This window comes from Lepidochelys kempii, chromosome 7 (assembly GCF_965140265.1).
Source record: "Lepidochelys kempii isolate rLepKem1 chromosome 7, rLepKem1.hap2, whole genome shotgun sequence".
Lineage (NCBI taxonomy): Eukaryota > Metazoa > Chordata > Testudines > Cheloniidae > Lepidochelys > Lepidochelys kempii.
The window spans coordinates 9,144,867-9,168,485 of NC_133262.1; the positions used below are offsets into that span (position 1 = coordinate 9,144,867).

A 23,619-nucleotide genomic window follows, 5' to 3' on the forward strand; every position below is an offset into this window, starting at 1 on the left:
AGCATAAAAAACAGAAAAGGACGCTGAGAAGCAAAGGAATAGCGTAACTGCACTGTTCAAAGTTATAGACATTAAACTAATTATAATTCTGTATACAAGTTTGAGGTGACAGAGTATTCTGCTTAAATTCCAGGGGAGCACTGATCAAAAGTCAGTAGCCCAGCACTGTCCAATGGGGTTTTTTTACACATATATTCATAGAGCCTGATCCTGCAAGCACTTACTGTCAGGCGTGGTTCCTGATCCATAGCTCATTAAAGTCAATGGGAATCCCTGAGCTGAGTACAAGGTGCATTGGATTCGGCCCTAATAGGACAGTCAGCAAGTTAACTCATGGCTATGAGCCCCATAGGCCTGATCCTGTAGAGTTCAGATTTCTCAGTTCTCACTGATGTCACTGGGAGCCGAGAGAGCTCAGCATCCAAGTGGCTCTGGCCCTCTGCTTGGTAGCAGGCTGAGATCACAGTTACTCTCTCGCCCATCTCCGGAAGCTACATACCTAGCTGTGTTTGAAATTTGCAACTTTGCTAGCAACAGTGCCCTGGCTAGAATTTTCACATGATCAGGATGGATGCACAGGGTTCTCCTCTAGCTGAAATGATTCCAACATCAACCTCAGGGAAACAATAAATGATTTAAAAAAATAGGGGAAACAAGCCACACAAAAGGAGCCAAAGGATGAAAGGGCTGGTGGCAATAAAAAGTTCTTGCGTGCAACACTTGCCGTTAAATCTCTATCCCTTTTACCAGTTGCCCCAATTGAGATTCATCATACTTTTACCGTTAACATTCAGCCTAACTTATGTTAACATGATTATCGTATTTAAGCAACAAATTTAATCGCAAGCACAGCGGAGAAGTCCATTCTGTTTCCTAACGTGTCAGACAGGAGTGTAATGGGAAGATCCACCGATACCAGCAATTTACACTACGGTATTTGTTACAACAGATATAAAACCAGGCTCACACCAACAATATGGCCATAATAGTACCTAGAATGTCTGTTTTCCAGGAGCTGTTCGTTGATGGAGGACTTTCTAAGATGGATTCTCTCTACGCCAAGGGACTTTGGCGGAAGGATTCTTGGAGACAGCTGCCCGGAACTCGTTCCCTGCCCTGCCACTGTAAGGGAATCATTGGCTGTTGGAAAGAAATGTGATGTTTTTATTAGCAAAATCTTAGACACATTTACACACTTATGAAAAAATTACGGCTGCGTTCTACCCTCTGACGCAGGGGGACCAAGGGTGCTGGAAACTCTCTGAGGTTCAGCTAGCACATGCTCTCCTCTGTGGGGACCAGGAGAGGATGCTCTCACCCCTCAGGAGCTTCTCCTGTCCCAGGAGTCTTGCCTGCACTGAACTCCCAGGGGACACCGTGGAGTGGCAGGTAATACTGATTTTAGCAATATTAATTCCTGTCTGGAGCTCTGCCAGGTCACGAAGGAAACTTCTTGGGGAAAGCGATTGCTCATGGGCTCCCACAGTTAAGCAGTCATGCACTGGCTTCTGCGGAGATGGCGGGAAGGCACGGAGCGGAACGGATTCCCCCTCCCCACACTTTCCATGCCCCACCCTTCAGTTTTCTCCTCTCTGCTCAGGTCAGATGTGGGAGCATCAGTCCCTAGCTTTAGTACTTTAAAATGATTCTTTAAGAAGTTATTTTGAAATAAAAGTTTCATTAAAATATTTTCCACTATGAAGGACCAACTTTAATTATCTGTAGCGAGGAAAAAAACAGGGATAAGTGGTTTTAGTTGGAAGCAACTGTGAAGACTCAGGGCTTGATTTTGATCTCACTTCTGTTAGGGCTTGATCCTCTGCCCACCGAAGTCAACGACCAAGCTTCCATTGACTGGAACAGCTGTAGGATCAAACACTTGGTGAACACACGGATACACTGAAGCCCTGATTCGGATATCACTCCCACCCATGAGAATCAGGTGTAACTCAATTTAAGAGTCAAGGTGTGAGCACAAAGCTGGGTGAGATCAGAATCAAGCCCACACTAAGCAGTGAATCATGGTCTGGATAATATTTGTTCCCAAATGATGATGACAAATCTAAAGGAATGTCAAGCCAAGTCTTTTCCAGATGGTGACTGATCTAATGTTAACTGCTAGGGGGGAAAAAAATCAAGTACACTAAAACAGAACACCATATCCCTGGCAAGATGCAGACCACCATTTAACACGCAAACAGGTCATTAGTTTCTCTGCATGCTTTAATATTTTAATGATTTAAAACTGCTATGATGACATCTGGGTCAGGCATTTCCTGTCAGCTTACGATTGGCTGGCTTAACTGGCCAGATTCCTCCAGCCTGTCATTCGCCATCCGGAAGTGCCCTCTCCTGCCAGTTACTACCGGCTGGAATTGACTGTTCATACAAGAGTGATGCGTGTATTTCTGAAGGTTAATCAGAAGAGCTATTCCATTAAAACAACAATCATCTACAAAGAAAACTCAGTCACCAGCAGAAGAGCTCATGCTTTTGACAAATACATGGTTTCAAAGAACAGCTTCTGATTAAGCTTCTCTTGTATAAAATCATTGCTCACTAAAAGGTTTAGCAAATGAATTAAGATTTAAATAGAGGCATCAAAGATGTAGATGTAAGTCAGAATAAGATACTCAAAAAGTTACATTATGGTTTAGGAAGGGTATGATATACTTGATACTTCATAAACAGAAAAGCGTAAGTGACATACCATCGTCATAAATTGTTGTATCAGACAAAGAGCTACTCTCAGATGGGATTGTATCATCTGTAAATGAAAATAAAGGATTTGAGATACAGGATTCTCTACAGAGGTTTCTACATACTCTATTTTAAAATAAGCTACAGAGCCAGATGGACATGAACTGCAGTATCATGTGATGCGTATGTAGCCTTTCACAATCTGATCATCCTATTTTGCACGGCACTCCTACCTTATTTGTTTACATTGTAATTTAATAAGCTACCAAATATGACAACACTTGGGGTAGAATTTTCAACACCAGTGGGCTTCAGGCACCTAACCAGTTTAGGAACTTTTGAAAAAATCCCACTAGGCACCAAATACCTTTGATATTATGGCCTGAGATTACTTTTGAAAATGGACTTTGGGGCTTTTGAAAATTTTACCCTTAGACAAATTCTGCTCTCACTTACGCTGATGTAAATCGAGACTAATTCCATTGTTTTCAATGGTATCACTTGAAATTTACACCAGTGTTAACAGAGTTGAATCTGGTCCTGGTCACGGTGATTTTTTTAAAAACGCATTTTGTATTTATTCATAATGCTCTATTGCATACACCAGAGGAGTCTCATCTTTCCACTTGATGCTATGGGTTACCAATTGGTAAGGAATCTGTCGCTGATCCTTAAACACAAGGGGAGAATGTCCGTAACAGAAGCTGCTGGTGACAGCCAGGGCAGTTGGTTACTGCCACAGCACAGCTGTTGCTTCAGCCCAGTCATCATAAACATAAGATGCACAAGTTTGTTCTCATGCCTGGTATGCCGGAGGTTCACAAAGAGCAGCCCGTGAAGAGCTACGCAGAGAGGACTACAGTACTGTCTAGAAAGAACACTGTCGTGCCCCCACTTCCTTCCTCTGTAACCATAATAAACTCTGGACAAACTCCTATGGTTCTTATTCAGGGTTCATTCAACTGACTTCGGCTGTGTAAAAGCAGAGTCAACAAAGAGGAAAGATATCAAGATCCGGCTTCATGAAAGGCAAAACCATACTGCTGAGATAACAATGAATGGGCAGCTCACTAGTGTACATAGAAGCATTCAACATTACAAATATCCGAATCTGTTTGATTCTGGTCCCTGCCTCCAGTCCCAGAAATCTCCCACGATACGGGAAGTGGTGCAGAGTCAGGGAAGAAAACTAAAAAAAGAGAAAGTTCAGTCTGGAAGGGTGCTGGCAGGAGTGCTGGAACAATTTGTATAGTGGGGGTATGGAGAGCCATTGAACCAAACTGTAAACCTTGTATTTGATGGAAACCATCTGAAGCCAGGGGGTACGGTAGCACCCCTAGTTCCAGCACCTGGGTGCTGGACGAAAGGAGACGCCGCAGGAGAAAGTGGCAAGGGAGATACTGATTCTGGAAACAGGGTACCGGTAAGGACAGTCTGCACAGGTGACACTAGCAAAACACCCAGATCGACACAAGCAAAGAGTAAAGCTCTCCATAGGGACACGTCATTTCCACTCTCTTTAACTAGTTCACTAGGAAGAGTGCTAAGCAAGTCAGCTGTCCAGCACTGTACCTTAACCCCTCCCCTCACCCCAGTGCTTTTAAACACATGAATCCAGCCAATATATGCTGCTCAGCCACACGCACCATCTGCCGCACAAATGTCAGATGCTGTACCATGTGGAAACAGCACAGCCAGAGCCCTCTGCAGCCGGGGCGTGTGTGTGAGTGAGTGGCCCATGACAAGTGGCACGGCCTGGAATGACGACTATGAAAGTCAAGGACCTGTTTAATCTCCCATCCCCAGAGGACTGGACTGAGAACAGCGCAGGGCTGATCCGACAGACTGAGGCTGCTATTGAATACATCATTTCCAACAAACCGTTCCTAAAATTCACAGCTGCGACTGACTCATTGCCACACTCCTCACCAAAAGACTAATCTTCAGCTTTCGGAAACCATGCACACAAAGCGTGGGAGTGATTATTTCCGAATGAGGGTGGCCAGGGATGATCAAATGGTTGCTTGCAGATCAGTTGCAGACGATTGGGCAGATCTACCATAAATGATGGTTCTGCTCTTTCCAAACTCCAAGCAGCCAAGCATCATTCCTCAACACGTACTGCTTCTGAGGTACTGGTTTGGAGTGCAGCTTATTTACCTATGGGCCAAATCTTGCAGTCCTTGCTCAAGCAAAACTCTCAGTGACGTCAGTTGCCAGCTGTTGTGAAATGATGGAGTAAGTGTGTATTTTTATGAGTGAGAACCAAAGGATTGCCAGAAGCTGGGAATGGAGGACAGGGGATGGATCACTTGATGTTTACCTGTTCTGTTCATTCCCTCTGAAGCACCAGCACTGTCGGAAGACAGGATACTGGGCTAGATGGACCTTTGGTCTGACTCAGTATGGCCGTTCTTATGGATTTGTATCTAAACTCTAAATTCCCCATTTTACACAATGGTGCCAACATGCCCCATGTAGTAAGCAGCAGGAGTTATGCACAGATGGTGTACCATGATGGTCACGCTACTTACTAGCACCTCGGGGACTTCCTGCCTCGTTAGCCCAGTATGTTACTTGTTCTACATGTGTAAGTACTTCCAAAACTACTGCCTACATTGGTAAGCACAAGGGTGGAAAAGGAGATACTACCTTCACCCTGTCCACTACAATCTGGCTGTTAGTCCGGCTAACATCCTCCAGTCAATCAGCAATGATAAACAGCCTTGCTGTACCACTTGCTGAAAAAAATTCCAAGTGAATTCTGAAACCAAAGGGGACACAACAGCAGTTACCCTGGCAGAAAATCTAGGCCATATGTAGACTCCCTTATGTTGCAATATTTAAAGGGGAGAATATAGGCTGTTAAGGGTTCTTATTCCAGAAATGAAGAGGTACATTGGACACGATACTGACATCCTGCATAGGGATCAGCGGAATACAATATAAATACACTACAGAAAAAGTACACCCTCCTTCTCTACCTTGCTGCTTCCAGGAGAAAAATACATCTCATGGAACAGCTTTTGCCCGGGCTCAGCAGAATGTGCAAAAAGCAACTGATCAAACATTAAGAGTCTCATATATACTGATGTTCCCAGGTCAAGGAGCCGGAAGATGTGTCAGAAAGCCATTTATCAGCCTAGAAAACTCAAAGACTGCAAAATATACATAGGTTTTTGCAATTCCAAAAAACTTCCCTCAATTCAGCCTACTGTATTAATTACTGACCTCACACAAAAAGGGGCTAGAATTAAATCATGCCTTACTTTCAGCATGGAGAAGGCAGTGACACCTCCATTTCCCTTACAGTCGTTCTTTGCAAAGGGATTGCTGCTATACACACATACTTGTCACATTGCTAGGGTTAAGAAGTTAAACGCCTGGCTTATGGAGCTGTCTGCAACAATGCACGTTGAGAACACCCCAGCTTTGTTGTTGTCTTATGGGGAGTTAATAATGTCGAATCAAGACATATATTCTTTGCTCCCTGCTAATACTTTTCCCAGTATTTGCTATCATCCTGTAGAAATATTCATCCACTTTCCTTTCTACTGTCACAGTAAAATAAAAACAAGGGGATGAGAATTATAAGGAGGCATTGGAACAGCTGAGTGATCCTTGAAGCTTATTTCAGAAATAAGAGAGCATCTAATATGCTACAGAATGAGGTACCACACCAGTTTCGGCTGAAGATGCCGCCAGCCCTTCTGCGTACTGCAATCCTTTGGTCTGATGTCAGAACATGTCTGCACATGTGCCTAGCCTCTCCTATGATCTGTTCTACCCACAGCTTATGTATGGCACAGGAACAATGTTTCATGCATATCAGGCATTAATTACATCTTCCTTTTCCATGCAAGTGCCATGGAAAAAAAAACAAACCAAATCTATAAACAAAACTTGTAACTGAACTGAAGAACATTCTCTATCACCCTCAACAGAAACGTGGGGATTCTTGGTGTTTACCTGGCAAAATAAGGGTTGATTTCTGCGTTGGTTTTTTGCCACATTTGATCCTGTATTCATTTATGGAATTTTCAATCTCTTGAAGCTTTTTCATGGCAGCAGTGTAATCTTGTTTTCTTTTCTTCTTCAAATTTTTGCACATGTCTGGCTCACTGGCAAGTTTCTTCGCAGCTTCCACCATCTTTTGCTGTATGAGGAAATTGCGCTCCAAGCTTTGCAAAGCGGGGTCCTGCAGATTCATGAACACATTAGCTCTTTGTTGTTATATGATACTGCAGGTCGAAGTACAAGTAAATAAAATTCAGTGTACAAAATGAAACCTTAAGTGAAAACACAGAAATATCCCCAAAAAAGAGTATATGGTTACGGTCTAGTGCTTAAGAGACCCCTACGTTCTATTCCTTAACTCCACTGAACTCACTGTGTGTCCTTGGGACGGTTACAAAACTTTTTAACCTAGGTGCCTAAAGTTAAGACATCTAGCTCCCTGTCAAGATACCTAAACAAGCGAACTCATGTTCAGTGGTGTCCAGCACTAGCTGATTCGACTGAAGTCAAAGTTTGCAAATATCAGCTTGGAATCTCTCTCTGCTTCACTGTCATATAATCACAGCTACCTTACAGGGCGTCAGAAACTTAATTAATTACTGTTTGGGTGACAGAAGTGCTACGCAGTGCTTCTGCATGCTGTCAGAAGGGTTTTGCTTCAAAAGGATTTAGCACTTACGCAAAGTAAGTTTGTTGCAGCTTTGGGTTACGCCAGCATTTTCGTCCAGAGCACAGAGCTCCTGGGACACCTGGGTACAAAGTGCTCACAATCCCACATTCCATTAAGAAAACGAAGCCAGCCAGCACAGCCCAGAAAAGAGTGGATGGAGATGGTGTGCCCAGAGACTGCAAGAAGTCTTGTGAGTGTTCAGCGCATCCCTCAAAGCAGCCTCTGCCTGCATAGCTCTTTACTGAGGTCCATGAACAGTATAAAGCTCTCCCTGGGTGGAATCTGTGCCCTGCTACGCAGGCGAATCCCCACTCACTGGCACAGTGACCCCTACTGCCAGTGAAGGGTGCAATTTACAGCCCCAAGCAGCTGCAGAAGTGTGTCAAACCCAATATGTGTATTACGATTCAAAGTCTCAACCACTGTCTAATTCAGAACTTGAGAGCACAGAATTATAGTGCTGGGTGATGTCTAGGCACTAAAGGATGGAACCTGCTCTCACCGAATTCTATGGTAAAATTTCCACTGATGTCAACTGTGCATGGTCAAGCCCTAGGGGAGTTTGCTGTCTTTAGCCAGACTCCCTTTGAAGTCAGTAAGAGCTTGGCTTCAATAAGGGCAGCAGGATGGGACCCTACCTGTGGAACTGGATAGTTTTACCCTCGGTTTTAGAGCAGACATAGGCACACGCACATGCCAACCCCTGCCTGGTTGCAAATAGGGGTAACTTACAACAGCCGATCCTGAATGCTTGCTACCTGAACCGACACATCAGGAACATAAAACCAACAATCACTACTGGCAAGAGCCGGAGTATTAGACGCTGTTTGAGTCTGGGCTTTGGCTGCCCTAAGGTTAGTAAGCTGCCTGAAGTTGCTGTGCCTACCTCCTCGCTGGGAAGCAGGTTATCATCCAATTTGAATGTTGTGCCTACACGCCTTCTGACCTGAGGAGGTTTCTCTCCCACACTCAGTGGATACTCCTGTGGCATTTTGCCAGTCAGCTCCTGCGGAATGGAAAGGACGCTGGGTTATTAACCTGAGCGGGAGGTGTGCCAGCCCCCCTCTGGAATTTAAGAACAGTCCTCACCGCTTCGCGCAAGCAGATTTTCTTCAGCTCCTCGACTTTCTGCAGCAGTTTTTCTTGCAGCAGTTTTTCTTTCTTCTTTAGTTCTGTAATTTTCTCCTTCTTTTGCTCTTCGCTGACCTCAGAATCTTGAGACCCTGAAGCAATGAGTTACCTTTAATGCGGATTTACGGGGGTAGACCCATTTCCTTCCTTGGCCTAGAACAAAGGGCCCAATCTTGATTTCTCAAAGCTGCCTAAGGAAGTTAAAGCACCAAATCCCACTGCAGTTCAGTGGGAGCCTGAGGTCCAATTTCCGATAACCCTAGCTGCTGTCCTCTCTCTCTCTCTCTCTCTCTCTCTCTCACGTGACTGAGTACATATGCCTAGCAGACGCAAGGACCACACTCTTAGATGCACCTGGATTGTAGTGAATGCTATGGGTCTGCAGGTTCAGTAGACAGGTATCAACATTACGTATGGGATAAATATATATTACACAGACGCCAAGCTATCTAGAATGCACTTTTGTCTCTTCACTTATTTACAGAAAAATTGGTATGTTATACTTATAAAATCAAATCTTTATAATCTGACCTATGTTGACATCTACTTCACCACAGCTACGAATAAATGGCATCATTTATTGCACATAGGCCTCACAATTTATTGACAGAACCTGCAGTTGGCTTGAAGCAAAAATGTTACCTGAAGAGATTAAACTGCCGTTGCTGGCCATAATAAGCTGATTCTTTGCCTCCGAAGTCACGAGTTTTGAAACCTTTTGTGTCCCCATCTCAGTCAGGTCCATTGCAACATCATCCAAACTTCTGGCTGAGGGAATTTTTGCCTGAAAGAGTTAAAACACACTCCTGCATCATCAAGTTACCTTTAACTAGCTTCAGAACAAAGGGTCATAGAGATGACATTTCACACTTCTCCGTAGTAAATTAAGAGCTCATGCAACACCCCCCCTGTGGGATTTTACACTTTGCTTTCCATTGCTTGGCATTTCCCCCACAGTCCAGTTATCTCCATAAGGAAAACCCCTTTATTACTGGTATCCTGTTCAAAATGAACATGAGAAAGAGGCCAGACACAGGGTAGATTAAACATCCAGCTGGGATAATTCCCCCATTTTGTGATTTCATTTCCACAGCTCTTAACTGGAGGCAGGATAATGTAGCTATCGCATTGTTATTTGATCTAACAGATCGCAGAACAGCTACAAAGCCAATTCGTAGCCTATCTCTAGAACAATGGAGATTGAAGTAGGTACAAGTATGGGAGGTGAAATTTTTGCTTATGGTAACATGTCTGGTAACTTACTTTGCTTTGTTTTCTGTCCAAGTAAAACTGGTGCTGACTGATTGCCATTACCCAGATGGATTTGATCAGGGAAGTGTTTGCATACCAGGTTTGCACTACAAGTCCGCTCTGTCCAAAGGTCCTTCTGGACACTGAAATTCTAAAGGGGGGTAAAAGAAATGCAATCTGAGGCTGGTTCCTTTTAGGTTTAAAATATGAGCTGCCTTTTTCTGAACCAGGCAAGACCCAATACGCAGCCTGTGAGCTACGTCCTTTACTGAAGAAAAATCCTTCCTCATCATTTCTGCTGCTGCTATGCTTTCCCTGTTTATTACAGAACTGAATCACAGCCATAAAACCTCTCCTTTTTACAACACAGTGAGCTAAAAGGGAGTGGGCTGCTGCTCCTGCAGCTGAGATCAGAAGCAAAGGGATGGACATGTTATAAATCTACAATAGAGAATGGAATGCAGAGGGATTTTTGCGTGTGGGATGTGCCAGGGGGGACGAAGGGGTATCCCAAAGCTCTTCACACTTCAATTATGGAAGGGAGATGAAGGGGGCTGGAAGCAGATTGCTGGGTGCAAGCAGCATTGATGGAGAAAGTGGTGTGGCTGGGGAGAGAGGGCAGAAGGAAGATGGAACCGGAAAGAAGGGGGATTTCTTCAGGGCAAATTCTGGTCCTTTATGGAAGTGACTGTTAAACAAGTGCACGGAAGGGCAGCATTACTGTGATCCCATGTTCTGACTGGGCACTTCCTCCCACCCCCATGAACTGGCTGTGGGCTAAAAAGGTGAAGTCACTGTCGGGCCAGAGATGTCCATGAACTTATGGGAGTCATGTCCCCTGTCCTATTGGCCCCGCAGTCCCCGTGACCATGGGCCTCCAGCTACCATGGGCCTACAGAGCTGCCGCTCCCTGGGTTGTGAGGGGAGCTAAATCAGGAGGAAAACTTGTCCTCTGCAGGTACTGCAATGCGCTTACCAGAACCAGGTCCGCTGAAAGTATGACAGCGCCTGGGAACTGCCCATATGCAATTTGAAACAAATATGAGAAACTGAGCAGCATTATAAATACACCTCAAAATTTCACCCCACATTACAGATCAGCCCTGTGGCCCTTTCTGTGCCTTACCAGGAATCTATTTTTTATCATTAATTACTAGAAACCACAGACCAGATCCGTGGCCCACGCAGCCCCATTCTGCTGCCCTGGACCTGAGGACTGGGCCCCATAACTCAAAGCAAAGAGGAAGATCAAAATGTTATGTCACAATCCTAGTTCTCTGCAGCTCAATGAAAGGAGAACTTGGTCAACACCAGGATTACCTGTCCAATGTCTAAAGGTTTTCTGTTACAACCATTCTGGTCTCACCTGTGCGGATCGTGAACTTCCACAGCAAATTTCTTTTCACGGAAATACAGATTTTCCAGCTGTTTCCATTGAAATAACTATGAGTATTAGGAGAGAGAAAGAAACAAAACACAGTCACCCCAAGAATCACTGCTCTCTTTCTTCCATCATATTATTCATTCCAACTAAACCCAGGGGAGCTCATGCTATATCTAAAGACTAACTGTGCCAAAAGTCACTGGTTATAAGATAAAGAAGACCCATAAAGAGAACTTACAATATTTGCTATAAACAGTGCATTGCAAATCTGAATTGTGCAAGCAGCTGCCTTTGCCAATAACACATTTCATCTTGCGGCTAACTGTTTGCATCTAATCAAACTTTCTGTCTCGGGAGGAGAGCTACAGTACTTTTTACTCTGATTAAATGAAGAAGCTAATATAAATCGTTGCACGCCAGAAGTGAGGTAAAATAATGCATTCTTCTCTTTCTGGCCTTTGCTCCCCCAATCGGTCATGGGATGCACAGGGGAGTAACAAAGCAACAAGAGCTTTGGAAAAGGCATGCTCTAAGTGCAACACACTCAATGCAACCACTGGGTTTGGGGTTTTGAGAGATTTTTGGGTGGGGTGGGGTGGTGGAGAGACTGCACAGCACCCTGGAAGAGAGTCTCCAAATATCTTGCTCCTCTAAGGAAACCCTCTAAGCATTTCCTGAACCTATAGCTCCTTGGGGCGGAGAAAATTTTTTATTCTGAGTTTCTACAGCACCTAGCACAATGGCATCCTGGTCCCTGACTGGGGCTCCTAGGTGCTACGATACTACAACTAATCAAGAAATGTGTAATCACCAGCTGGGGACCAGAGAACTGCTGTCTAGGACAGCATTTCCCAAATGATAGGTTGCAACCCACCAGTGGGTCACAGGAAGGTTCTGAATGGGTTGTGGGCCTAGTGTGGAGCAAGGATTTGGAGAATGAGCCCCCTGCTCTCCCATGTTCACCAGCCAGCGGCGGCTCCTGTCCTGCAGGGAAGGACCCTGCTGCCCGCTCCCCGGCCTTACGACCTGGTGCATGGGGTTGCAGCACCGCTCCGGTTTCTCCCAGCCATCGCGCCGCCACGGCTGCCGGGCCGAACCTGAGTGGTGCTGTGACCCTAGGTGCCAGGTCACAATACCTAGAGTGGGGAGCCAGGCCAGGCCTGAGGGACAGGAGCCACTGTTGCGGGGGTGGGCCTCCCCTCCATCCCAAGCTGGGATCAGGGCTGTGGTGCTGGTGCAGAGTGGTCAGTACCCCCTCAACGCGGTGAGGGAGGAGGAGGAGGAGAAGAAAGATGCTGGCCTATGATTTTGCTCCCTCCACAAATCTGGGCTCTGGGTGGGTCACAGAAAAGACAAACTGCAGTTGCCTTAGTAAAAAGTTTGGGAATCACTAGTCTAGGACAGCATAACCGGGGAGGCATTTTGGACCAGTGCCCTGAGATCTGCAGCCAGGGGGTCGGAATTCCCTATGGATCTTCTTACCCTACTCCTTCTGCATTGGAAGCAACGCCAGTCATTACCTGCGGGGATGATATAGCAGGTTTTGCACCCATCCAACATGGCACATTCTTAACATAGCTTTCACTGGGTGGTGGAATTTTGCTCCAGAAGGGGGTGATTTTTTAATTTTCAGCAGTGACACCTGTGCAAAGCCAGTTAATGCCAATGGGGTTACACAGGTGTCACTAAATGCATAATCTAACAATGGAGTGGGACAGGTGTAGCCAAAGGTTTAATTTAGCCTGCAGACCCTCTCTTACTGGAGTCAATGCACGAGATGGAAAGACTGTCAGAGCCCAGGCTGAATGCAGGGCTGTGTGTGGGGTGGGGTGGGGGTGGGGGGGGAAGGAATGTGTGTGTGTGCACGGAGGGGAGGAGGGGGGACACACAGGAAGAGGAAGAAATCTTTTCACTTGCAAACTGAGCAACTTTGCTGTGAAAATCACCCAGACACAATGAACAAGAAACACCTCCTTCCAGAGTATTAGTTTTCCAAAGTCACTCTTTCAGGCAGAACCGGGCTTTAAATTTCTTAGCCAATCAATCGAACATTTCATTCACCATCACAGATAATATTACTGGTCATCTCTAGGTAATATTTCAAATGTCACATCACTGTAAGACTCCATCTGTTAAACATACACAACACGCTACAGCATGAAGTAACGCCAAGGTTCATAAAGCCAAATATTACGTCCTGCTTCAATTTTAAATGCACACATCCGAGATCATAAATAAAACATAATCCAGTTCACATGTTTGTGGAAACCTATGGGACGATTCTTTTCGTGACCTTTCACGCTATGGAATCTTGTTTTGCCACAACTTTTCTTTGCCAGAATGGTATTTCTGGTCATTAAACTCTGCTCAATTAAAAAAAAAATGCTGTAATGAGAAATGACCCTTGCTTAAAAGAATCATTTACATTTGCAGATTACTGTTGTGTTTTTAACAGTGCTGCTTAAAGGGGAATCTACATTGTGGTGTTAAATTAACACAAAAAGCCCCCAGCCATAAAAAAGTGGCTGGATTTTCTAAATGAATTAATTCTACCGAGAATACAAGTAATGCAATATCCCAGAACGCAGTACGGAGAGACATCTTGCACTCTGCAGCACTGTTACTTACGGTATCCCAGAAACCACATATACAGGAACAGACAAATGCCCCCACTCCTCTCTGAAGAACGTCCTTGTGCGGTCACACACTGCACCAACAACATTTTTACGAAGCATAGCCAGGACACAGAACTACTCCAAATGATGCAGTTGAATCCCCACGCTTACCTAGTCACAAGAAAATGTGCAATCTTGCTTCTCGTTTGTTTGGTGTTTAATCCAATTGTTTCAAAAGCGAAGTTTAAAAAAGAAAACACACCATCCTGCCCCAACCAAGCAGCTTTCCGCTTCCTTCTGCTGCTGAGTTTCAGCCTCTTAGGTGTAACTCTAGTTTCACAGGCTTAACTCCCACTGCTGACACATTGCTGACATCATCAGCTATATCAGCAACAACGCCTCCCCAATCCCACCCTCTCCTCACAGATAGCTAAACACAGAACACTGGAGGAAGTTTCCCAGGGGAGGGACATGCTTTAAGACAGCTGAACGCTGCAGAATTCACAGGGGATTTCAGCTGAAGTGGCTTCAAATTCAGGATCACTGGTGGCAGCTTTAAATGTACAATCCTATCACGGTCCTTATTCACCTCTGAAATGTAACAGGTTCTACAGGAAGAGTTGTGTTACATTCCAACTGCACTTCCCGTCAGCTCAAGTCCCACGCCCGCCCGTGGAAAAAACCGACCAGCATATTTGAAATAAGAGCTCTTTGACACACAGCCTCCTTCTCTGGCTTATCACTGACTAAAGATGAATCCTGTCCCCTTTATCACTTCCCCTGCATTTTTTTTTTTGACAAGGACAGTGAATGCTTCCTGCATACCTGAAGGTTGTGGGAAGCAGAAGTGACTGACACAAGAGACAACCTGTTCTACGAGAAAACCATGTGAACACGATGGGGTTTGGCATGTGACTAAGGTGCAAGCCCTTCACCTCTGTGACTCTTAGCTCCAGAGAAAAGATTCTGGTCCCCACAAACAGACATGATAAAACTCCAATGTAAATATTGTCCTGGGGGGTATGTGAATGGACTGCCAAACCCTGCTCTGCTTAGTGCAGTTAAGCATATCTGTACTAGTTAGAGCCCCAAGGCCCAGAGCAGCCCTTGCTGTGCTCTGAAGAAGAAAATCTGAGAGATCCCCTCATGGAAACCCCACAGCCTTCTGGTAAGGGGTGAGCTTTGTCTCCTTTCCTCCCCACTATGGAAAAGGCTGTGGGAGGTGCCCCAAAGCTAGAGGACCCCCCAGAAATCCACAGAAGGTCAGATCATGTACACAAGGCCCTGTACCCCATAACTCCTCTGGCCTGACTTCCCCACCCCAGTTCCTGTCAGCATGGGTCCACTGCAGTCACACCTGCCTCTGGGAGGCCCAGCTGAACAGGTCACAGAGGTGAGGGCCGCATTATTTTTTCCAAGGATTCTCTGTAGTGCTGGTGGGGGGCACATGGGATCTGGACCTATGGAGAGGCCACTGTGAAGTCCAGAGAGTGGGATGGAGCTGCAGAAGTGGCCGATATTCCTGTTTTATGCAGCAGGGGAAGGGAGGAGGTCCCATATGCAGATCTCACAGCCTAGAGATCTGTCATATTCTTCTATATCCATGTATGTTGAACCATCTTTTGCCAAATCTCTACTAATCTTGCCCACAAATGTAAGTAAGTTACACAATAGGGAAAATTACTTGGACAAGGTATTTTTGCTCCTATCATTCTGTAGAATTCGGTTTCCGATTGATATTTATTATTAAAAGACAATCTGCTAAGTAAAATGGTGTCATACGAAGACACTTTTAGCCATTTACTAGTTTGGTAGACTCTCTTCTGTCTTCCCATAACTGAGAAATAGCATTTATAAATGGATTGCAGGGCTAGTGAGTTCTGGTGAGACAGCCGTGGGGAGTGGATTTCGTTATTTAGCTCATTTCAGAGATGGCATGGGCAGTTTACGTTGTTAGTTGGTCATGAGGGCTTGACCTTTTCCCTTGCCCCCATATCTCCAAGTGTATTTGCTCATTTTAAATGGTCTGGATATTGAGTGCTAAGATCAGCCAGCATGCAGGAATTAAAAGCTACAGCATTTCTTCTAATTAGTGCAGAAAGAGAGTTGCAGTTTAGACATCAAGTCTGTGAGCCAGGAGCTCATGAGTTTTAGTCCTCCTAATTCTGCTACTGACTCCCTTTCTGTTTTGTGTTAATTCACTTGACCTGTGTCTCAGCTTACCACTCTGTAAATACTTCATGTACCTATCGCCCAAAGGTGTTTAAGGGTTAATTAATTAATAAAGTACTTTGAAGTTGAAAATTCTAAGTATTGCAGTAGTATAACTGGCTTTTATTATACAGCCATCGGTGTGTGTCGAGGGCGTGTGCTTTCAGCAGTACGAAATTCAGTGAGAAGTCCCAGTGTTATAGTAACATTACAGTGAAAAGAAAAGGAGGACTTGTGGCACCTTAGAGACTAACCAATTTATCTGAGCATAAGCTTTCGTGAGCTACAGCTCACTTCATCGGATGCATCCTCATCTTTTTGCAACTACAGACTAACACGGCTGCTACTCTGAAACCTATTACAGAGGAAGTTCATACCACACAGTATTTGGCTGCACTAGAGTCATTGCCGCATATACTGTAAAAGTGTATTAGTAATAGTACGCACTCCATATCAGGGATCGGAGATACAGCACCAAAGTCATTTCGCTGCTTTTTGCGCCTCACTCTTAACACTCGTACGTTGTAATAGCAATATGCATTTTTATTATGCGCCTGTATGACCAAACAGGTAGCAAATATTTTGTTGAGAACAGTAGTTCCTAGTCGTTCATACTCTATATGCATTTGACTCTTTCTTTAGTATGCACTAATAGATATGTTGAGAAGTTTATGCTTGCATATGACTTTGCTGTACTTGCTTTATGCTGCATCTATTGACATGAGAAATGCCAAAAATCAATGATTGTTTTGAAGGCTACAGTCTGCTGTACCAGGGATCTGTGGGTTCATGGTATGTAGTTACAGCACATTATATTTTCAAATAACAACTACGAAATAATAACCTGTTAGTTAATAACTCGTATGACTAAACAATGTACTCTCCTAGGGTCAGAAGAACTTAGCTACGTAAAGGTTTTTCTCTTCAAAACCATCACTTCTCTAAATTTTCTGTATGCATATTTAAAACACACACACAGTTTTCCAGTGGCTTTTCATCTGAAACGGTTTAAATAAAGCTAATTATGCTGCCATACTGTCCTTTTAGAAAGACTAGCGACTGTCTACATAATCACAGAATAAGGTGTGGGCAAATAATAGTTATATAGACGAACTTCAAAAATAAATAAGCAAATAAAATCTAATTACCTTCAATTACTGATGAGTAAATCAAAGTGTTTCTTCATTTTTTTTTTAAAGCAGTAGACAGAGGCCATAAGGGATGGCCAGGAAAAGAAAGGCCACTGAGTACTGGAGAAAAATCAAAGGGAGTGAAACAGACTTGTACGAACGGTTTACAAATAAGTTTTTCCAGATCGGGGCCAAATCCAGAGGTCTATAATCTAATAAACTCCCACTTCATAAATCCTTTCTCCACTAAACCTGACCTAACTCTGAATCCTACCTAATTTTCACCTCTCCTAAAATATACATACAGCAAAATGGAAAGAGTAGCAAACGAATCTGGGAACTTCATACTGGCTTTTGAAGGCAGGAAGACCAATTAGAAATAATTAAAATGTTTTCGCAAACATTTTGCAATCTGTATTTAAATTGCCTTGCTCCAGGTACATGCACCTGAGATAATAAGCGTTTATAAAAACTCTTCTCCATCCACTTAGATCATTCAAGACCTGCATTAAGCTCAATGGGAGACATATGTGTGGTTCTAAGTGAAGAATTTGGTCCTGTAATGGTTTGTTAAAGACATGAGAAGATCCTCAGAGATGCAAAGCTAGTTAGCAATGCCTAATTGTTCATAGGCACTAAGCAGGACTTCACTTACCAACAGCAACATCCGAAGGATTTCGTTGGGTCTATTTTTAACATAACTGAATTTCTATATTGTTCTAAACCTGGTTAAATTCATCAGTCTATGTTACAAGGCAGAAAAGAAAAACACTTAACTGAAAGTGAGTGGGAGAAATAAGAATATTAAGAACATAAGGCTGGACATAATTGGGTCAGGCCAATGGGTCAGACAGGAGCCCTGTCTCCTGTCTGAAAGTGGCCAGTGCCAGATGCTTCAGAGGGAATGAGCAGAACAGAGCAATTATTCCCCTGTCATCGAGGCCCAGCTTCCAGCAGTTGGAGCTTTAGGGATGCCCGGAGGTGCATCCCTGACCATTTTGGCTAATAGCCATTGATGGACCTATCATCCACGAACGTATCTAGTTCTTTTTTGAACCTGGTGATACTTTCGGTCTTCACAACTTCCCTGGTCACCAGTTCCACAGGTTGACTGTGCGTTGTGTGAAGAAATACTTCCTTATGTTAGTTTTTAACCTGCTGCCTATTAATTTCATTGGGTGACTCCAGGTTCTTGTATTAAATGAGGATACCCCTTCACATAATACCAGGCACTCATGTTCACTCATCTTAGTATTTTGACTTCTTGCATTTATATACAAGCACTTATAAAATTTGTCAGTATTCTGTTGTCTTCATGTGATGCAACTGAATGGGACTCTTTTTTGTTTCACTGTTTCTCTTCAGTGCCTACCTGTGCTTTAGCAACTTCTATCCTCTCCTCTTTACAAGGATACAGAATATCCCCTTTAATAAACCCTCCCCTAAGGAATGTTTCTGTGCACGCCGTGTGCTCCTCTGCATCTGTCAGCTGTCCCCCAGCCATTAGTTTAATAACTCCTCTGGTTCCGTTTCGATATAGATGGAGCCCATCCTTCCTGTATAGGCTCCTCCTTTCCCAAAAGGCTCCCAGTTCCTAATAAACCTAAACCCTTCCTCCCTACACATCTTGTCCATGCATTGAGACCCTGCAGTTCTGCCTGTCTAACTAGCCCTGTACATGGAACTGGAAGCATTTCAGAGAATGCTAACATGGAGGTCCTGGACTTTAATCTCTTACCTAGCAGCCTAAATTTGGCCTCCAGGACCTCTCTCCTACCGTTCCCTATGTCACTGGTACCTACATGTACCACGACCACCGGCTCCTCCTCAGCATTGCATAGGTGTCTATCTAGACCAGGGGTCGGCAACCTTTCAGAAGTGGTGTGCCGTGTCTTCATTTATTCACTCTAATTTAACATTTCACGTGCCAGTAATACATTTTAATGTTTTTAGAAGGTCTCTTTCTAGAAGTCTATAATACATAACTAAACTTTTGTTGTATGTAAAGTTAATAAGGTTTTTAAAATGTTTAAGAAGCTTCATTTAAAATGAAACTAAAATGCAGATCTTATCAGTTTAGTGTGATCCTTGCCCTTGCTTTTCCTTGCTGAGTTTTCCAATGTCTGGCATGTATTTGGATACTTTAAGCTGCACACCAGCCCCCAGCTTGTTTTTGGCAACATTTGATAGTCACTTAAATGCAAGGCAGACGGTGATGAAGCAACTAAAATACAGTTGTTAACCAGCTCCGAGAGGGACAGAGGACAGATTTCATGTGTGAAAATACCTGTTCACACAGGTATGTGGCTCCAAATGCTGAAAACATTGCAAACGCAATTTTCTTCCAACAGTTAAATTTCACTGGCAGGGACGTCCAGCAGGTTAGAATAGAGGCCCCACGATCTCTCTCGGTAGCTTCAAGTGCACTCTGCAGATCTCCAAACTTTGATGCCCACAATTCTGAGCTTTTTAACTGAATGAGCTGCATTTTGAAATCTTCAACATGCATCCACTGAAATACAAACAAATCCAAGTCGCTTTCGTTGAACTTTTCAGGTTTAATTAGAAAAGAAAGCTTTGGGCCAAAATCACTGGAAATCTTGAAATCTGTCAGAAAATTCTGATTCCGGTTCTCGCATGTACATTCTAATCTCAATGTCAAACGCAGTGTGCTATTCCACGTGGTGTGATTGTGATGTAAGCAGCAAATCAGGACTTAAAAATATCCCAGCACAGGGGTGCTGGAACAGTTTTTAAGGTGGGGGTGCTGAGCTGTGCCCCCTCTTGCCCCTGTCTGCACCCGAGTGGGACACAGTTCGGGGGAGGCTGCAGAGCCCCTGGGCCGGTGGCCGGGACCCAGGGCCGGCAGCGGGCTGAGCGCAGCTGGAACCCCATCTGGCAGGGGGCCGGCGGCCAGTACCCCAGGCCAGCAGCGGAGCCCCCGGGACTGGTGGCGAGGAACCAGGCAGTGTGACTGCCATTGAAAATCAGCACGCGTGCCATAGGTTGCCTACCCCTGATCTAGATGTCTCAATAGATCCACAATCTGCGCACCCTGCAGGCAATTCACCATGTGGTTCTCCCACTCATCACAAACCCAACTATCTATATTTCTAATCATCAAACATATTCCAGGTATATACAAAAAATATCAAGGAATCATCAGGACATATTATGAAACAATAATCCTATACAGTAATATACCATTCATTAGATTATCCTTTGTATGAATCCCCATATCAGGCAGATGCTGGGCTCTCCAGGTTGTTCACACAAAACGAACGTATTATTTCTATAGCAGTAGCACCGATAAGCTCCAATAATTCAGCAGGACCCAAAAGTGTTGTATAGACACAGAACAAAAAGACAGTCTCTGCCTCAAAGAGCTTACAATCTAAACCTGATTCTCCTACTTCAGGGAAATTTATGGGAACAAATGAGAAATAGTCCCAAAGTTTGTGAAAATTCATATTCAGATCTGGAGCTGAACTCTGGGGCTTTGTTTATAGGACCGATCTTTTCTGAGCTGGCTAAATGCTCAGGGGGAAATGTGCCATAAGAACGGGGGAGGAGTTAAATACAGTAGAACTTCAGAGTTAGGAACACCAGAGTATGAACTGACCAGTCAACCACACACCTCATTTGGAACCGGAAGTACACAGTCAGGCAGCAGCAGAGACCAAAACTACGCCCCCAGCAAATACAGCAAAAAAATAAAAGCAAATTTAGTGTTAATAAACTAAAAAAATAAAGGGAAAGCAACATAAGCATTTTTCTTCTACACAATAACGTTTCAAAACTGTATTAAGTCAATGTTCAGTTGTAAACTTTTGAAAGAACCACCATCATGTTTTGTTCAGAGTTACAAACATTTTGGCGTTATGAACAGCTCCCATTCCTGAGGCGTTCATAACTCTGAGGTTCTACTATACAGGTAATGCAATAAGCCATAAAGTCATAAAAGTTAGAGTTAGTTCAAGAGAAATGTGCTGAATCTAAATCAGCGATGTAGCCTCAACAAGTGGGAAACAGAGAGGGAGGGAAGGAGAAAGAATCAGCCTTGGTGTACCCTGGTGGAAAACATAACTGCAGTTGATTTATGCCTGCTTATGACTAGGCAGAGTCTGGCTCATTGTGCATGCACTTGGGTGGGTTACAATCATTTGTCCACTGAAGCCTCTAAAGGAAGCCTTTCATATACTGAAGATGCTGGGGAGAGGCTCTGTGAGAGAGGTGGTCATTTCTGATCCGGAAAAAACTCTTGATTATAGACCACACTGTTGTACCAATTTAAAGGAAGTGACGCATTTGCAAGGGAAGCGGTCGTTTTTGGCAATATTTGATAGTCACTTAAATGCAAGGCAGACTGTGATGAAGCAACTAAAATTAGAGATGTTGTAGAACATGTGTACGTCAGCCAATGATTCATGCAAACAGACTGTGCTATACTGCTTTGGGGAAAATGAAATTGTTGTATAAAATTGTTAATTTTATTTTTTTCTCTGTAAGGAACTTCATCCGAAGAATGGATCCATTTGCATGGTAACACAAATCGATTAAAATTGTCCTCAGCAAGCATTACATTTTCTAGGCAGAAATATTTGCGTGAAAGAAACCTTTAAAATCATATAACTGATTTATTACTTTGAAAAGTTAGAAGAAACTCTCCACTAGATCTGCTATTATTTCTGAAACAGATCCAGACTTCAAGAAGCGCCAGGGGTACTTGGATTAAAACTAAGATATCATGATGGTGAATCGCACCCTAGACTTGTGCTTTTATTGGACTACTTTTGTGTTTATTATTAATGGTTTATTTCTATCATGGTCGCACTTTGGAGCCCCAGACCTGAACCAAGACGTCAGTGTGCTAAGCACTGTACAAACTCAAAACGAAGAGACATTCCCTGTGGGACAGGGTATGCCTGTCACATTCTTGCTCCTTTCCACAAACAGAGGCTGCTCTGAGACCTTCTTCCTTGTCTCAGTACCTTCACCAGTGCATATTGGGACTTCCACCTTGGCACTGTTTTCCAGCTTTCTGATCTCTTCTCCAAAGTGGGGTGGGACTTGAGGGACATCTACTCAGAGAACTCACTTTGTCAGCCTCTCCTAGCCTTTCACTCACCTTTTCTCTCTCTCTCTTTACCCTACCCCATTCCTTTTTCAAGCATTTCCTTCCTGTTTTTCCTTTCCTCTTTTTAAACCCCTTGCCTGTTTATTGGCTAATTAGCTGATTAACTTCCTTACCCCAGTCTGGCCTGGTAATCAGGCACACCCCTTGCCAATTACACCCTCTCACAGGAACCTGCTGAGTGCAAATAGTGACCAGGGTACATCTCTCAGCACTCTGTCACACCCTACCCCATACGACTTACAATCCAAGTATAACATGAGAGACAACAGGTGGATACACACATGTGGGGGAATATAAGGAAGAAACAAGACACATTAATTGCAGAAAAATCCTGAAATAATAGCGAGTGGTCAATCAGGCCCAAAGTGCTGAAGAAAAGCAAATTTACTTGAACATTTTCTATACAAGGCTGATGGCAATGTTCCAGGCATGCTGGACTTTGTGAGGAGAACCCATTTTGGGGGAGAAATATTTACCAGAAGTTTGTAGGAGGCAATTTACTTAATGCACCTATCAGTCTTTTCTGCCTATGGCTTTTCTCCAGATTATATAAATGGGGAGTGAAAATCTGAAGACTCAAAAGATAAAACTTCTAGCTTTGAGAGCTCTGTGATTAGTTCGGCCAAGCACAGCTATTGAATAAGAAGGTGCACAGTATAATTCTGGGGCTGAGCTGAGGCCATTTATTGGACTTGGCCAGAACAAGGCATTTGGCCAGAACCATATTATCCTCACAGTTATGGAGGCTGGAATCCTTAGGCTCTTTGGTTTTTAATACACTGTAAGTGATCATTTGCGCAGGTCATTGGTGCATGGAATGTGTCGATTACATCCTTTTTGTTTTAAGCATCTGCTGGTACATGAAGTGTTTTCTCCTTTCAAAAGAAAATCAGAAAACATATTCCAAGTAGTTTGTGTGTGCACATGAGAACTAATATCCTGCTCCAACCTTATTCACCAGATGGGATCCTATAATTGGACATTGGGTTTTGTAACTAATATTGTGCTGGTAACTCAGGGAGAGTGAGTTTCTGTATATTAAATCCTTAGTCAGAAGGAGAGATTTACAGAACTTTTTCTACCGATGAAGTATTTTTTCTAATGTCTCAAAAAATCAAACCATGTTCTCCCTTGTTTTACCTTCCTGGTAAAATCCACAGAAATTTTGCAACAACCAAGCAAACCAACATAAAAAGTGTGTCTTTAGAGGGCTGACGCTCTAACAACAGTCTGCACCTGGAAGTCACTACTTTTCATAGAATACTCTTATTACAAGCGCTGTGTTTACTTTCAGTCAGTATCTGGATTCTAAATCAAAGGCTTCCCCTAGGTGAGAAACACACAAAGCAAATGGGATCTTTGCATAATTAGAA

At 43.7% G+C, this 23,619-nt stretch overlaps 1 protein-coding gene across 5 annotated transcripts in view; it reads right to left on the minus strand.

Moving 5' to 3' along the window:
• FRMD4B (FERM domain containing 4B) overlaps positions 1-23,619 on the minus strand; it is a 198,167-nt gene that overhangs the window by 7,102 nt on the left and 167,446 nt on the right. For 2 of the 5 annotated variants that reach the window (XM_073351064.1, XM_073351061.1), the window contains exons 12-20: positions 19,397-19,621; positions 11,136-11,212; positions 9,782-9,920; positions 9,161-9,302; positions 8,477-8,610; positions 8,274-8,393; positions 6,670-6,898; positions 2,711-2,767; positions 993-1,140 (exon numbers count right to left, since the gene is read on the minus strand). In XM_073351064.1, coding sequence (XP_073207165.1) covers positions 993-1,140; positions 2,711-2,767; positions 6,670-6,898; positions 8,274-8,393; positions 8,477-8,610; positions 9,161-9,302; positions 9,782-9,920; positions 11,136-11,212; positions 19,397-19,621 — 1,271 coding nt within the window. The remainder of the gene's footprint in view (positions 1-992; positions 1,141-2,710; positions 2,768-6,669; positions 6,899-8,273; positions 8,394-8,476; positions 8,611-9,160; positions 9,303-9,781; positions 9,921-11,135; positions 11,213-19,396; positions 19,622-23,619) is intronic. The other 3 variants (XM_073351063.1, XM_073351065.1, XM_073351062.1) reach the window with 2 other exon arrangements.